Genomic DNA, 16,790 nt, shown 5'->3' on the forward strand with positions numbered 1-16,790 from the left:
AACCCACGCGCCACCCGCCGCCTCACACCCTAGCAGGACCCCCACTCACAGACAGCACTCACAACCCACGCGCCACCCGCCGCCTCACACCCTAGCAGGACCCACACTCACAGACAATCCACAATTTATAAATCATACTACCTATTACGCATTTACATCCCGGGCAACGCCGGGTCTCTCAGCTAGTTGCAAATAAAACGTCCATCACACCGCTACTTTATTGACTCTATTACTTAATGCAGCAGCACTCCTCATGCACCCCGCGGTCCCGCTGTGCCCCGGTCACTGACAGGTGCGGCCGCGGGAGCACTAAGCCCCGCAAACATCACTGAGAACCCCCGGGCCGCTCCTGCGCACAACCTCCCCAAGCCCGAGGCGTGATGCATATGCGTGTATTCACACGCCGAGACTCTATCAATCTTCCAACACACAACTGCGTCACATTGCGCCGCCATATTAACCACCTATATAACCCCGTGCTGACCAATCGGCGTGGAAATCCCCAGAACGAGGCTTGAGACGCAACGCCGATGGCCTCCAGCCGCAGTGGCGGGGGCGCGGCTTCCACGTCGTGACGTTAGGCACTGGTGCGTTGCCATGGTATCGCGTACATCAGCGAACGCTTTGGGTAAAATCGCAGAGCGGCGCAGCCAGGGATTCACTTCAATGGAAACCGCACAACCGCCCGCCTGTGTCTGCGGCCGGGACAGGGCAGCGGCATCGCGGTGCTGAGGTTAGCAGCACTCCTGCGGCAATGCGTGCGGGCTGCACGGGAGCCTGCGGTAAGGGGCTGATCAGGCGATGCTCTGCCATTGGCTTCGTGCCCTTCTCATCCTGAGCCTCACAGCGGAGGCTCTGTGAGCAGCCCTCCCACCCCCCCGCGCAAACACTGGCAGGGGCATCTCCTGCCCATGGAGGAGGCCGAGGTGCCTGAGTATTATGGAGAGGAGGAGGAGGAGGAGGAAGGTGACAATGGCTTCTGTGATTTCGAGCCTCTGCCCACCTTGCTGGAAGATGAGGTGAGTGGCTGGGACACTGATACCTGTAGACAGTTTTTGGCGGTCTATGTACTACATAATTAAAAGTAGGGCAAAACTTGTGCAAAAAAAAAGCCGTTTTCATCAAAGAAGAGGCACTCCATTGAAAAGTAATGGGAGTTTTCCCTTTGCTATATCTGGTGCATTCTTTTGCACAGACTTTGCCCCAGTTTTGCAGCCAGGAGACTTTAGTACTGTAAATAACCCCCTATTGTGACATGGGCCTGGTGGGTCTCATGTATTTGGATAGAGTCTCAGTCAATGGAGGCTACCTCTCAATTATTTGGAGTGATGCTAACTCATTAGTTGAGCTTCGCAGACCTGTATCACTTAATTAGAGTAGCTCGGTAGGTAGCTGCCCAAATCGACCCCATTTATCCGAGGCTCAAAGTGTGTTATATTTACTGATAAAGAACACCAAGTTAATAAACTGTTAAAAGATCTTCCTCATTCTTCCCTCATAAGAGCTTTCATCAATTGGCCAATATGAGTGGAGGGTGATTATCGGTCATTTGGAGACTGGAGACCTGCTCACATGTTTGTCAAGTGTTACTCAATAGAATACACTCTCCGTGCTGTCAGTGGAGTCTCCTACCATAGGTGGTATAGGCAGATACAGTGATGGCGTTAACAAATGTTTTATAGCCTTGTGTCTATTCTAAACATTGAAGACACCAAAGAATCTAATAAGGTCTGAGGTTTCACAGTGGACAGCAGAATGGGCAGACAAGGTGGGCCAAGTGGTTCTTCTGCCGTCTCTGTCTCTTTGGCGTCAAGGTGAATGATGCCACTAACCCCAATGAGTCATTGGTCACATATCTCATTCATTTCAATATCTTGTTCATACACACTATGGCAGGTATGAAATCTCATGGATGATCTACTGGAGTACAAGACCATGTTCAAACTTTCATATGTTGACTTTATAGAGGTACTTGCTTAAATAGAGCTCACTAATGGCAAGAGCTGCTTGGCTTAGAACTGCAACTCAACTGCAAAACAATCTACAAGCGACCGTCACATGGGATCTTGTCATTGTTCTACTCCAGAAGTGGCCAACTCCAGTCCTCATGGGCCACCAACAGGTTGGGTTTTCAGGATATTCCTGCTTCCTTCCGCCCAGGTGGCTGTCATTATCACTGAGGCACCGATTGAGCTACCTGTGCTGAAGCAAGGATTTCCTGAAAACCTGACCTATTGGTGGCCCTTGAGGACTGGAGTTGGCCAACACTGTTTTAGTCATCAAGGCTTTTAATGACAGCGAAAGAGTTACAATGATGCTACTTTTTTGCTTTGTATTTATGTGGGTTCTATATGTGTTAGCTATGCGTTTTAATAAAGGGACAGAAAAGAGTTTCCTGAACCTCAGATTTATTTTCATTGATGGAGAAGTTACATAACTAGTGCTACATTAAGTAAGCAGGTACAAAGCAAATGTATTAAAAAAATTATATTCTAAACATTGAATTTCATGGGTTGTATGTATTCTATTTCTGTGTATGTAGCTTTGGTGCTTGTAGTGATTCTACTTATGGTTGACGCACTAATAAGAATGTTATCTTTTGAGGTGGTTAATCTGTTAATTTCTTTTACCCTTTAGCAGTCAGAGACAGCTGCTGTGCAGCCTGGCATTGAAAGTGTTAATGCAAAATAACCATTAACTTTGATTAAACTATTATCTGCTTTAGACAACTTGTTTAGTCAATATCTTACAAACAATTTAAAATATAAAAAAAAGTGGAAAAATTAGGCACACCTCAGTGTACAGTAGTTGATCAATTAGGTTGTTATGACGTGTGCACGCATCGAAATAATGAATAAAGTACGTTACCCACAATTGGAACCGTGACTATCATTGCAGGATTAGACTGGCTCAAAATGCAGCACTACACAGTAAGTAGCAAGAGAAAAGTGTATTTAGAAGTCCATCCAAAGTACCAACGTGTCTGTCCTCCCAGTGACCTGTTCGCCCGGCTGAAGGTCCCTGTGAGGACCGAACATTGGTACTTTGTATGGACTTCTAAATGCACTTTTTTTTCTTGCTACTTACCTGCGTGGTGTTGCATTTTGATCCAGTCTGATCCTGCGATGATGGTCACAGTTCAAGTTTTGGGGGATGTACATTGATTGTGAAAATACATATAAAAGAAGAAACAGAACACAAAAAATGTGTAGAATTAAAGGCTCAAAAGAATATTACAAAATAATTGGCTGGATGAGAAGGTTTTGGTTAAAGTATAATCTAAACTTGTACCTGTCCATATGATCAGTAAGACAAAATAGATTATTTATACTTGCTCATCAAATAGAACAGTGACAGATGCCTTGCTATCCATTTATAGAGCTGGGAGTTTGACTGACTGGTTTAGTGAATCTTGAGAATACTTCCAAACTCTCCCAAACTATGATATCCACGAGTTCACTGGTATGGACATGGGTTGCCAACCTTTCGCTGCTGCCTTTTCTAACCTGTGTGCCATTGACTAGTTCATTATTTGTTTTCTGACGTGTTTATTGACATATTTACTGATTGTGCATGTTTTTGTGCATGGATACTTTTGCCATATTAACCTACCAATTGATAAGTGCAGCCAGGCTTTACTGTACATGGTAAAGCTCAGTACAGTAGAGTTTTAGTTGGACATTTCATTGCTTTGTATAGAGAGTATTGGGTCCACTTTAAGAGTAAAAAAAAGAAATAATTGAATTAAAAGTAATAAATAATTTAAATGAAGGACTTGCTAAAGTGACCAGACGGAAATTTTTTGTGTAGATAATATGATATTGGATCGTGCAAATCACTTGGTTACTGGCTACAAGAATGTTGGGTGCGTTTTCTTGGCTACTTATGTTTTTGTCACCTTTTAAAAGCACATTTAGTATGCTTGTGCTCACCACCGTTATGTTTGACTTTTCCTATAGCACTTGTTTGAAGTCTGATCCATTAACAGCTTTAAACGAGTACATTTGAAATTCTTAATTAAAGCAATTTGAGGATACATGTTTCCTGGTATTAGCTTTGGAATGCTGTTAGTTGCAAAACGTGTTTGTCTAAAACAAGCACTGTATATTACCTCAAATCCTGCTTCATTAGGAGTGGCTGAGTGAGTAAAGACACTGACTCTGTAAACAACTGAGGGGAACCTGGTTCAATTCCCAGTGTCGGCTCCTTTTATCTCCCTGTATCTCAGTCACCAAAACCATGGATTGTAAGCTCATCTGTGCAGAGACAGTCTGTAAAAATTCTTACGTGCTGCGCACAGCACACTATGCTGCAATTGCGAAGCGCTTTAAGTCCCATTGGGAGAAAAACACTACATGAAATATAGTTTATTATTTTCCACAAGATAGAAGATTCCAATGATGGGGAAAAAAGCCGGTGCACTGCTTGCTCAAAAAAGGAGATGTTGGGACATCGTGACCAAAAACATTTATTAGTTAAACATAACAAAAAGTACTGGCACAGACACTCTTACGCGTTTCACACGCAGAGTGCTTCATCAAAGAGCATTGATTATATATACGAGGAGTTCTCTGGAGCACTGTATTGGGAGCTATTCTTGGCTCGGTGTGTTTAATTTTTTTCCGACACTTTTTTTTTTCTTTTTTCTTCAACCGAATTGAAACCGGGGAGTCCCCCGAAGCTAAGCCAAGCTATTTTTAGCTCTGGGGTCTCCCTGGTTCTCAAGACACTTATCGGTGACTCCCGGTTTCCAACAGGTAAGGCCTCGGCCATGTTTGCTGCTTGCTTGCAGAACCGTGCTGACGCGCGCTCCCGCTCAGCACTGAGCCCCTACAGCCGCAATTAGAGCGGCTTTAATAGGGGCTCACCTGCGATTCCACGCTCTTGCGGAAGCGCAGGTCTTAGGGGAATTTAAAATTCCCCCGCTTGCCGGCGAGACAGGCCGGTCACGTGAGCGCTTCGCCCAATGAGGGTTTCCTGGTATTAGCTTTGGAATGCTGTTAGTTGCAAAACCAATGAGGGCGAACCAGCGTCACTGGCCCGCCCCCGGCCAGTGATGCGCCCACCCCCGGCCCGCCCCCCGGCCCACCCCCTGACGGCCTGCTGAGAGCACGTGCGGTAAGCAACCGCAAGGCCAGGGAAAGCACCCGCTTTCCCTGAGCCTCAGCGCGCCTCAGCGAGCAAGCAGGGAGCATGGACTCGGCCTAAGGCTTGGTCCCCGCTGCGCTGCGAGGACAAGAGTCGCCCCTCAATGGGGCTGGGGCCGCTGCGAGGGGCGGCTGCCACGATGAGCCGACAGTTTTTCAGGGATACATGAAAATTGAGTTCAGACCTAGCGACGGAGCGCTAGGCCACGCCCCCAGCGGTTCAGCCAATGAGGGCGAACCTGCCGGGTGACGTCATGGCCGCGCCCCAGTCACTCCCCCGTCATCATGCGCCCCCCCTGTCTTCCCTCTGCAGCTAACTGCAGACCAGGGAACTCGGCTGTACGCGCCACCAGCCTCACAGGCGCACAGGCAGCGGGGCCGTAGCCTAAGAGAAAATGGGGAGTACTCAAAGAAAAATGTAGAGGAGAATAACTGGTTTTAAATATTTCAAAAATCCCACATACCTCTCTGATTAAAATATGCAACTTTTTGAAGTCAAACTTCTTTGCTTGCACCTACAGAGTTTTGATAGGAAAAATCCCTTGTGTTGTAACAAAATTCCGTGATGGAAGTGACATCACTGCTGGCAGAAGAGGCCATTAGTGACGTCGGGGGAGGGAGAGGAAAGACACTGACAGGCGTACACACTGACAGGCGTATACACACAAGGAATTCACAGTTACTATAAATATAGAAGTACAAATAGCTAAAATGCATGTTCAAAGGCAAACTTCTTTGCGTTTTGGCACTGAAATTATGTTTTGATTTTTAATTAAAGACATCACCATCACAAATACAATTTCTGTGACAAACGACAAAGAAGGTTCACTTAAAATGCGCGTGCTCGACACACATACACTTTTTTTGTGATATCGCATCTTGCTTGCCTTTATAGTACTTCCCAGTAGTATTTTGTCCCCTTATTTTGGTGTTTGTAATATTATAATGTATAACACTGGGTATATTGTGAGCACTATAAAGAGACTTGTTTATTACCATAACATACCTAATTACATACGTAATTTGTTTATTACACATGTTTAGTGCCGATAAAAAGCATATGCATGTCTTGGAAGTAATGAGCGGAAGAGCTACTTAGTGAGTTTGTTTACAAATGTAGACCTGATCGAATGCTGTGTACTCAAACATTCAAATACTAATGAATTACTGTGAAATGTCTTGGCAGGAGAATGTGTCCTTGGCTGATATTTTGTCACTACGAGATAACGGTCTTACTGAGCAGGATATTTGGGCAATCTGCCTGGAGTGTTGCTATTCCATGAAGAGTATCTCTCATTCAAACATTTTTCAGACACTCTGTATTACCCCAGACACTCTGGCGTTTAACGCCAATGGGAATGTCTGCTTTATGGAACAGCTCAGTGGTAAGTATTTACTTTATTAATCAGTGTAAAAATCTCTGAATCGTCATGCCAACAGTAATTGTGCATCAAAAATGAGATTCATGTCTGTGTTGAAGGAAGTACAACACAACATTGTTGGATAATGAACGACTCTTCTGAAAAAGGCACTTCTGATATATCTGCCAAAGGCATCTTGACTAATTAGACAAAACTATTTTATGAATCATCAGCAATTTGACAAACCAGACCTCTGATAAAATAATGGGTTCCTTAATTTCAAGTCCCACTAAAAATACAGTTAAATACAGCTTGTTCATCTACACATGGTGACATTGACTATCATTATATTCGAGCTTTGCACCAAAGCTTGTGTCATGGTAGAGAAGAAAAGGTAGTTTGTTCTTGAATGATATTTGAAGACATTCTGACTTTCAATATGTTGGGTATTGAATTTTGTTATGTAAGCATTTGTTGTTGTTCCATATTTCTCCACCATCAAGCAGTATGGGCCCTATGCAGAGAGCAGCGCTATAGTAAATATCGCCATTTTTTGGAGAAATTTGCGTTGAAAACAGCAGAAAATGGCGGGTTACGAAAAACGCGCCATTTTTTTTTTCTATTTGTAAATCTCGCCGCGCGGCTGGCGAGAACCTAAATTTCTTCAGTCTTTTAAACCGTATGCAGAAAGGGACGATCGCCATCTAGTGGCTGTTCGCGCCATTAAAATGGAGAGAAATTGTACAATTTGCTCCGCCAAAAAAAGTTGGCAGGAAGCTGGAGCTCACCGGCGAGAGGGAAAAGAAGAAAAAAAACCGCGGTGTTTTTTTAAACATGTTTCACCAGCGCGCATCTCGCCGGTTGAAACTCTCCATAATCACACATGATTTTAAATGCAGTTTTCGGGCCTTTCTGCATAGGAGATAAAATCACGCCATTACAGGTACAATTTATTAACATCTCCAATTTATTTTAGCGCTGCTCTCTGCATAGGGCCCTATATGGGTACATAGGAGGAGCCATCGTCTATAGTGATCTAGCAAATAGCCTCTTGGCTATAAAATGTACATTATTTTCTCTACAATTTATTGGGGTATTTAGTACAAATTCATCTTAGAAAACTAATAAAATGTACTTTATATTTATGAATGAATAAAAAGACTCAGATCGTAGTTTGATTTCAAACTAGAAAATCAAATACATCTTAAATAATGAGGTTAAGTTCTTACTTTTTTTTTCCTAATATTCTGTCATTTGAAGAAAAATCTGCACAAAGTTAGTACACTTCGATGTCATTTCTTCAGTTTGATCATTCTCTAGACCTTTGAATGTGTATACTGTAAATGAGACATTTAAGACTACAAAGAATTAAAAAAGCCAATTATTGCAATCTTGGTGACATTTTTCGTTTTAGATGATCCCGAGGGTGCATTTGTACCTCCAGAGTTTGATCTCACTGGTAACACTTTGGAGGTAAGTGACTTAATTTTGGTGAGAATTCTGTTTGATTGCTAGATTGAAGTATACTGTATGTACATGTTGGAACGATACATAAAAAAATTGATGATTATAATATTATGACTTCCCAAGTCTCAGCAGTAGATTTTTAATCAAGTTAAATTTGGGGCATTTATTAAAAGATTAATGAAGGTTATGTATAAAATGTAATGTAATAACCAATGTTCCAATTTTACTTTTCAATAAAAAAATGCCACTTTTTTGTTACTATTGTGAAACAAAAAAATTGTAATGAGAAGAAACACTACCTTTTAGGCAGAGGTTTTTCAAGGTGGTTGTGTTTTTTTTTTAATTTTCCGTATCTGATATCTTAAAGCAGCATTTCAAGAGAAAAAACATTCCCCTTTGGTGGGAAGCAAGTAGTCTCCAGAACTGAACCACGTTCATGTCAGGTCTGAGGACATCCTGCTTTGCAATTGCATACCTCGGAAGGTGCCCGGTTTTTCATGCAGGTTTTAAAGGTCCCGCGTGATGCGGGCCAATGGCAAGCTGCGGCTTATGATGTTGCGGCTTTCTATTGGCCTGCAGCACACTGGACTTTTAAACCACCATATTCTACACCCTGTAGGGCACAGTTCAAGGGCACCTTTTTGGAGGTAAGTATCTCAGGAAGCAGAGGGTCCCCAGAGCTAAAATTAACACTGTTCAGCGCTAGAGACCATTTGCTTCAAACCAAGTACAAAAAAAAAGGTAGGCAGGTGGAACCCAGGGCTGGCGCTGCGCTATTTTCTGCCCTGTGCAAAGGCTGGCTGCTGCCCCCCAAACATAGTCTCATCCATCCTCCCTCCCGGCCCAAGCATCGTCTCGTCCAAGCAACGTCCTGCTCACCCAACGTCCCATGCTGCCCACCCTCCCGTTCCAAGCAACCGGTATAATCTATAACAAGTTGCGGTGTTGACAACTAGGCTCCATATCTTCATGTGACCTTTGTACAGTCCTTTGGGGAATATCTATTAACTGTTGTAAACTTAAGCATTAATCCAAAATCGGTACAAACTACATTATTGTAACGGGTGCTCACCACAAACAGGACAGGACCGCGAGGCTGAGGTGGGGATGTTGGTAACCACCGACCTGCAATCAAGTGCAGAGTGAAGGTTGTGTAGCCAGGTCAGGGTAGGTGAAGACAGAATGGTCGTGGTACTTGCCGTGGTCAAGGGTTGGAGAGATCGGATACTCGTTGAACGGTGCCGGGGTCCAGTAATATAGAAGGTAGAAGTTCAAATGCAAGCCGAGTCCAGTGGTCAGAAGGCAAAGGTCCAGGTACAAGCCGAGGTCAAACAGGAACAAGAGAAGCAAGACAAGGGTTAACAAGGCAATAGCAGGGCAGCAGAGTGTTTGAGGCTAACACTAGTTACACAAACCGAAGTTTATGCTCAGCCAGTTTGCAGCAGGGCTGGCTGAGCATTTAAGGAACAGGCAGCCAATGGTAGGATAGCAGACAGCTGCAGGGTAATGCACGAAACCCACCCCTTAGACATATTCAGTCCACTGATAGGCAGGGGCGGGGAGAAGTGCAAGTGAAGAATATTTGGAGATGGAATTAACCCCTCATGTACCAATGGCGGCGCCTGCAAGTAGCTTGCGTGCGGTGCACATCACCCGTCATGTCGTGGAGCCTGAGCGTGGTCTGTGCGGTGTCTCCTAGCCTGGTAGTGCGGGGCGTGTCATGGGTGCTGAGCTTAAGCGTGGTGCGTGCGGTGTCGCCCAGCCTGGTAGCGCGGAGCATGTCACTGGTCGAATCACGGAGACGGGCCGGAGGCCGATACTCACAGTTATGTGACCCAGCGTCAATGTATCATGGTGGTTTGCTCTACCTGTGCCATGAACATTTTGGGGAGCTGATATAGGAGTAGTTCGGGGAGAAGAGTCAGTTGAATATTATGAGGTGTCAAAAGTAGCGCCTATAGCTGGTGCAGTTTTCCTCTCTATTGGCACTAAATATATCTGCCAGGTTTAGGTGCCATTAACCTCTGCTCCAAAGAGACTTGCACCAAATGTAAGAAGCAAGATTCACTCATGTCACTGCTCACAAATTGACACAGACGCTTTGTGTGACGTATATTGCCCCATTTTTTTTAGACCTATTCACCCCTCTCCCCCCCCCCCCCCCCCCCACACACACACACACACACACACACACACACACACACACACACACACACACGTGTTCCAACTCTAATCCCAGTATATTGTAATGGTTCTGATTCTCAATGTAGATAATGGGAGCTTCGAAAAGCATGACTGGAATTTGTCAATAATATGGAGATCGTTTGGTAATATTGCAGTTATCAGTATTAAGTTAAATTGCAAAACACATAGCTTATTTATATATTTTTAAATATAATATATATATATTATTCCTGAACACTGTGTGTGTGTATATATCTATATCTGTAGAAGGTAAAACAATACGAAATCCCCTCCCACCGGATTAATGCAGATTCTCAGTTTGGCATCTGAGGCACAGTAGTAAGACAAGTTGACTTGGAGCAGGTCCTATCAATGGTCTTTTGTGTCACCCTTTACATGTTGAACCACAGTGATAATACAGAATCCATTCAATGCAGAATAATAGAAACCTCCACCATTGTTCAATGAAATGTAATTAAGGAGGCCTGAGCATGCTGTATTGATTTGAAAAGATGCCAGCACAAACAAGACCAACCCACTGAAGTAAACAGAAGGAAAAAACAAATGTATTTTTATTTTTTTAACGTTGCCATGTTTTTCTTATGAGATTTTCTATAATAATTATTCTACAATAAAATTATTATTCACATCTGTGCATAAAGTTTAAATACACGCTGCTCAAGTTTTCTTCCATTATTTGAACTGTCTCACAATGCAGAACCACATTGCTTTTACACCACATACACTCCCACCCCCTCTCTTCTTCAAGATATGTGCTACTAAAAATCTCTTAAATAATCTTTTAGCGTTGAAGGGGCCTGCAACATTACAAGGAATTACAGTTCTTTGGGCCATGGCAATCCCTATTGTGTTATAACCTTTAATGAATATGTGTGATGTCTTTGTCAGCATATTTCCTATGTAACTTAATTATGTTTTACTTTATATAGGCACATATCTACTCACTGGGAGCAACACTTAAGGCAGCAATAGAATTTGTGATCGAACCGGAGTTAGAGACACAATTTTGCCAGGATCTGAATTCTTTGCTGGATCTTATGCAACAGGAAAACCCAGTGGACAGACCTGATATTGAGGTAAGAGTCCTTTAGGGCCTTTCTATAGTGTGTGTGTGTGTGTGTGTGTGTGTGTGTGTGTGTGTGTGTGTGTGTGTGTGTGTGTGTGTGTGTGTGTGTGTGTGTGTGTGTGTGTTGAGATTGTGAGTTATGTATTAAATAATATTTTTAAAATAAAAAAAAAATGTTGTAATAAAAATATTTTTTATTTATTTAACTTTGACACACACACATATACATACATTACAGCACCGGTAGCGGCGCAAAATCATTCATTTCCTCATTTTCTCCCTCGTCGGTCCGCTCCAAGCTCCTCAGCCAACTAAAATTGCAGCGCGCGCGCACGGTGTAACACGCGCCCGCACTATAGAACCAGCCTTAGTCTTTTTGGTCAGAGTCCTTGTGTTCACGTGACCTGCATTTGTAAAATTATGTTCCTTGTTGGGAAGTAAGGGGAGAAGCAGAATCCCGAGGGCAAATGGTCTCCAAGGATATATGGAATATAAAACAGCAGAAAAGAATATAGTGCAGCACTGTTTAAATCGCTTCTGATAATGTGAGACGGGTGTTTAGGTGTCTCACTCACGTGTTGTGCGTGATATTCATGCAGTGGGGTTTAAAGTAAGCAACTTTTGGATGAGTCATGACACCTTCAGCAGATATCCAGAATAAAGGGGGAACCCCAGTACATAAAACGAAAAGGCAAATATAGTGCAATATTGCTTTATACAAAATAAAAGTTTAAAAGTAATACACTTCACAATATATCACTTCATTTACTTGGTTATATTTTTATTATTTATATTATAAGGGGTATTTGTGCTTGTTTTTTCCCCCTGTGCTTTGTTGGGAGGTAAATAGGAAGTTGACAGGGGCCTGTAGTCACAGGCTAAATGTAATACCTAGCACTAATGCAGTGGTTGCAAAACTGCTAATGGGGCGAATAATTAAGGTCTGCTATCCGTTAAGGCACCCGATCTGGCACCACAGACCTTAATGAATAACATAATAGTGTGTGTGTGTGTGTGTGTGTGTGTGTGTGTGTGTCAAAGCAAAACGAGGATGCACACCTTACAAAAAATATTAATGAAAGCAAATACATATAGCAAGTGCATGCGTCATATAGTGGCATATAGAACAGATACTCCACCAGGATCAGAAGAGCGTGGAAGAAGACACAACACATCAAACATGAAGTAGAAGACCGTTTTAAAGTGCAAATATAAAAGATCTAACGTTACGGGGTCAACTCAGGGGTCCTGAGTTGACCCGGAAACGTTAGATATTTTATATTTGCACTTTAAAACGTTTTTTTCCTACTTCTTGTTTGGCGTGCTGTGTCTTGTTCCGCACTCTTCGGATCCTGGTGGGGTGTCTCACTTTCTCGGTAAGCAGAATTGCAGAAACTGAAAGTGAGTAACCCAGACAACTCCGATTAAAACTAAAGCAAAGCAGAATATCCGCACACCTTCTTCTGGCTGTTATTAAAAACGTGCTCACCATGAACTGCGGATTTTAGATTAAAACATGCTGTAGTTCTGGAATAAATAAACATTTTACAATAATATGTAACGTGTACAAGTAAAACAAATGTATATTTTCCTAATCTTGTTTCAATCAATGTAATGTTTCCTGTATACAGAGCATTATATCATTGTGCGAAGAAAAAATGAATTCTTCTTCATCCATGATTTGCCGAAGTCTTTCAGCCATTGGAAGAAGAGTGCTTTCTATAGAATCAGTCAGTACTTTCCAAGGTAAAGCTAGTGTGCGATTTGGGTTTGAATCAATAACTTCTCATGTAAAATCTACACCGTGATGAAAGAAGAACAGTTTTTTGTCAGGCTGCAAGTTATTGTTCCTGAACTACGAATAGAATTATTCCCGATGGGTGGAGACCAGCATGAATAATGATTTTATTTTTTTTATTGGGTGTAGATGGCTGGGAAAACCTTTGGAAGGGGAGAAGCAAAATAGAGATGGGGATCAAATCACAGACAAGTGAAAAAGGCTCAGAACGTACGTCAACTGTGATTGATAACATGGCGTTTACCTATCATCCCGGCACCTTCCATAACAGCACCCCGTCACATGAAGAGGAGTATGATAATGGATGGAGAGAAACTGAAATAGCCATTGATAAAGAATGTCCTGTTAAACATTCCCTGTTTGGAAATCACCTTAAGAAAAACAAAGGAGAAAGAACAAAGGGTTCCTGTTACGAAAAGTGTAATAGCTTTGCAGAGCGAGAACAGCTTGATGGGGAAATGATTAGACTCGCTCCAAAGAAACACAGCAGACATAAACAACACACATCTACAGCAGATGCTCCCGAAAAGGGGGATTTTTCCCAGTTACGGGCAGGTGCTGAAATGGCTACTTTGAAAAGCTGGCCATCTGTGCCTAGCTGCTTGTCTCCAAATACTAATATGGAGGACCAAGATATTGTAATTAGTGGACAAGCAAGCAAGGCAAACAATGTCATGTGTTTTGTGAATTCAAAGATAACAGATCACTCACTGTTTTCCTGCATCCCTATGCAAAACCACAGAAACTGTGACTCTCCATTATGTCAATCAGAGCGCCATTCCCAAGTTTCGGGTGAATATCTTGTTGCAGGGCGCGCACAGAAAAGTGATCATTCTTTATCTGTAGACGAAGAAATAATTCCTGAAAAATATGCAACATCTGTGGATATTATTCCAAATTCTACGCACTTTAATGATCTAAATAGAGGATCCAAGGTGCACAAAAAGCCTGTGTCGATACCGGTTTACCACGAGGACAGTGGGCCTCTCTCAAGACAAGTAAACTCGCCCGAATTTAGTTTTAGAAGAAATTGTATTGGTGAAGGAGACGGGTCAACAACTTTAAAAAAGGAGCAGCAGGTAAAAAAAGAGTCTGTGTCTTGTGAGTGGATTTCCAGTAATGTAATGTGGTTATGACATTCGTATTTACTTCTAACGTTCCATAAATGCCGGTTTGAAATGCAACGTTTTTATGTATGCTGTTCACGTTAATATTGTAGTTTAATAAATTGGCTGACGCTTTGTGTAAAGAAGATTGTAACTTACTCTGGGTAAGTTTGGAACTTGATGTGAGCCAATAATGTTATGGATAAATAAAAGATGCTAGTAGACTAACTCAATTCTTCAAGTGGAACACGAATAAACTAGCTTTCTAATGCCATAGAAGTAGGTAACCTCCATATGTGTCTTAGGAAAGTTGTTTTAAAGCATCTGCCCGTGCAAATCGTAATTTTTTAAAACTTATTTTACTGTAATATGTCTCTTCTTGCCCTTTCCAGTGCTGTTTACATTTAGTTTAAAATCTGGTGCTTTGTTTAGGAGGTATAAGCTTCAGTGCTGCAATGTAGAGCTTCCTCTTTGACCCGGAGGATAAAATTAAGCTCTCCCCAGAGCCCGCTGCAGTCTAAGGCCTTGGCCATGTTTACCGCTTGCTGGCGGAAGCGTGCTGACGCGCGCTCACGCTCAGTACTGAGCCCCTACAGCCACAATTAGAGCGGCTTTAGTAGGGGCTCACCTGCGCTTCCGCGCGCTTTCGGAAGCGCAGGTCTTAGGGGAATTAAAATTCCCCCGCTTGCCAGGGCGAATGAGGGCGAACCAGCTCCGTGACGTCACTGGCCCGCCCCCGGCGAGTGACGTGCCCGCCCCCGGCCCGCCCCCTTACGGCGAGCAGGACAAGCAACCGCAAGGCCAGGGAAAGCACCCGCTTTCCCTGAGCCTCAGCGAGCATGAGCACGCCAGCGGTAAGCATGTCCAAGGCCTAAAGCTTACCATGGTAACTTCAGAAGCTGCAGATTAAGAAAATCCTGTTTTTAAACACTAGAAAAATATATATTTTTAAAAGGACATGTTCAGGGGGCATGATTCTAATATAGATATAGATAGATTAATCTCATAGGCTTGGGGCAGTTTGCTGCTTTGAAAACTATTGTGTAATGTATGACACTGATATTGATTTCTTCCTCCTTTTTTTTTTTTAAGTGGATTCCACTGAAGGATGTTTTATTGAACTATGGAAAGCCCTTAAATGAAGATCAACTGTGGGCTTTATGTCATGAATGCTTAGATACTTTGCAGACATACATAGATTATCCAGGTAATATTTCTAAAATGTCTAATTTTTTTTTTTTTAATGTTCTTGCGTATGTATGTACACACATACACGCGCATACACATACACGCGCGTGTTATGTGTATATATCTATCACTTTGGCACTCATGGGCCTTGTGAAAGAAATCGATTTATTGTAGCATAATCAACGGTTTGATTGTCCTTTGCGCCCTTTGTCATCATGCTGTCTTAGCCCAGTGACGTCTCAAACTGTCTCACACGATCTGCGCTCAAATTGGAGAGCATGTTTTAAAGACCTACTCAGTGCTTAGTTTTAAGGTATCCTCACATATACTGTACTTGTACTTAATGAACCCAAGCCTTGTATACAAAAATAAGGAAGAAAATGGGATTTGATACATTGTAGACATTGTACATTTGAACAGTTTTACTATGGATTTATTGTAGGTTGTGATACCTTTTAGTTGAACAACATTTGAATTCTTTGTAGATTTAATTATAATGTACAGACAAGCTTTAAAAACCTCAAGTTTCTTCTTCAAGAGACCTATGAGATTTTGTCAAGTATGTACAATATGTTTAATCTGAAGAACTGTAAAAATAATAATCTGCATTTCTCCAGGAGCAATATGACTAATAGAACTTTTTGAAACGGTTTTATACTGCACGCTGAAAGCTACACGATTGTCAGTGCTATAATGTTAATGTGTAGATTGGAAAATGTAATGGTTTAAGTACTACTGTCTTTCTCCAAACAAAGAGACATTTTATTAGTTTTGTCGCTCAGCAAAATGCTGACAGAGGATGTTTGTGAATAGTACACAAAAGTTCTTTCTTGTTGGCAAAAAAAAAAAAGTCGCTAGATGAAAAGGAACAGAAAAAGAACCAATGTGCTTGTTACGTAATCTCTTGCATCAGAAGAGCATTTTACTTTCTGACAGTGTGAAAAGCATTTTGTTGGAGTTGGCAAAACCACTGTGCTGCATTGTTTATGTCAAGCAATTCTGCTTCTAAACTCTCCAACTCTAGCCTTTTCCTTCAAATGACTTCTAGAAACCACAATGAATGCCATTGTTTCTTGTAAATGAAGCAGATGTGGTAAAAATGTGGCATACATACTAACCTGATTTTACTGTAAGGGCAAAGAAGGCAGCAATCATAGCTTTTAATAGAACATCACATTCAAAAAAATAATGCCATTTAAGTGTGCAGGATTTGTCTTGAAACCTAAGGCCCACGTGCACAAAACCGTGCTAAGCGTTGGTATTCATTTGAATGGGCATAAAGGCATGCTAACAGCTTAGCACCCTTTTGTGGATCTGGGCGTAAGTCCCCAGTTTGGTTAGGCAGCTGTGTATTAATCTATACCAACTTTCCATCTCGTTATTGTTGATATTGCGTTAACGTTATTTTGTTACTTGAAACAGAGCAGCACAACATGTATAAAAGTTGTGTCA

At 42.2% G+C, this 16,790-nt stretch overlaps 1 protein-coding gene across 2 annotated transcripts in view; it reads left to right on the forward strand.

Moving 5' to 3' along the window:
- The first annotated feature begins 508 nt into the window (after window positions 1-508).
- Window positions 509-16,790, forward strand: part of KNDC1 (kinase non-catalytic C-lobe domain containing 1) — a 55,229-nt gene continuing 38,947 nt past the window's right edge. Inside the window, exons 1-7 of one of the 2 annotated variants that reach the window (XM_075612713.1) lie at window positions 509-1,019; window positions 6,334-6,532; window positions 7,923-7,981; window positions 11,110-11,256; window positions 12,878-12,992; window positions 13,174-14,123; window positions 15,243-15,357. In XM_075612713.1, the coding sequence (XP_075468828.1) occupies window positions 912-1,019; window positions 6,334-6,532; window positions 7,923-7,981; window positions 11,110-11,256; window positions 12,878-12,992; window positions 13,174-14,123; window positions 15,243-15,357 (1,693 nt within the window). In that variant the 5' untranslated portion in view covers window positions 509-911. The remainder of the gene's footprint in view (window positions 1,020-6,333; window positions 6,533-7,922; window positions 7,982-11,109; window positions 11,257-12,877; window positions 12,993-13,173; window positions 14,124-15,242; window positions 15,358-16,790) is intronic. The other variant, XM_075612712.1, reaches the window with a different exon arrangement.

The sequence above is a fragment of the Ascaphus truei genome, chromosome 8, assembly GCF_040206685.1.
Source record: "Ascaphus truei isolate aAscTru1 chromosome 8, aAscTru1.hap1, whole genome shotgun sequence".
In the NCBI taxonomy this organism is placed as follows: Eukaryota; Metazoa; Chordata; class Amphibia; order Anura; family Ascaphidae; genus Ascaphus; species Ascaphus truei.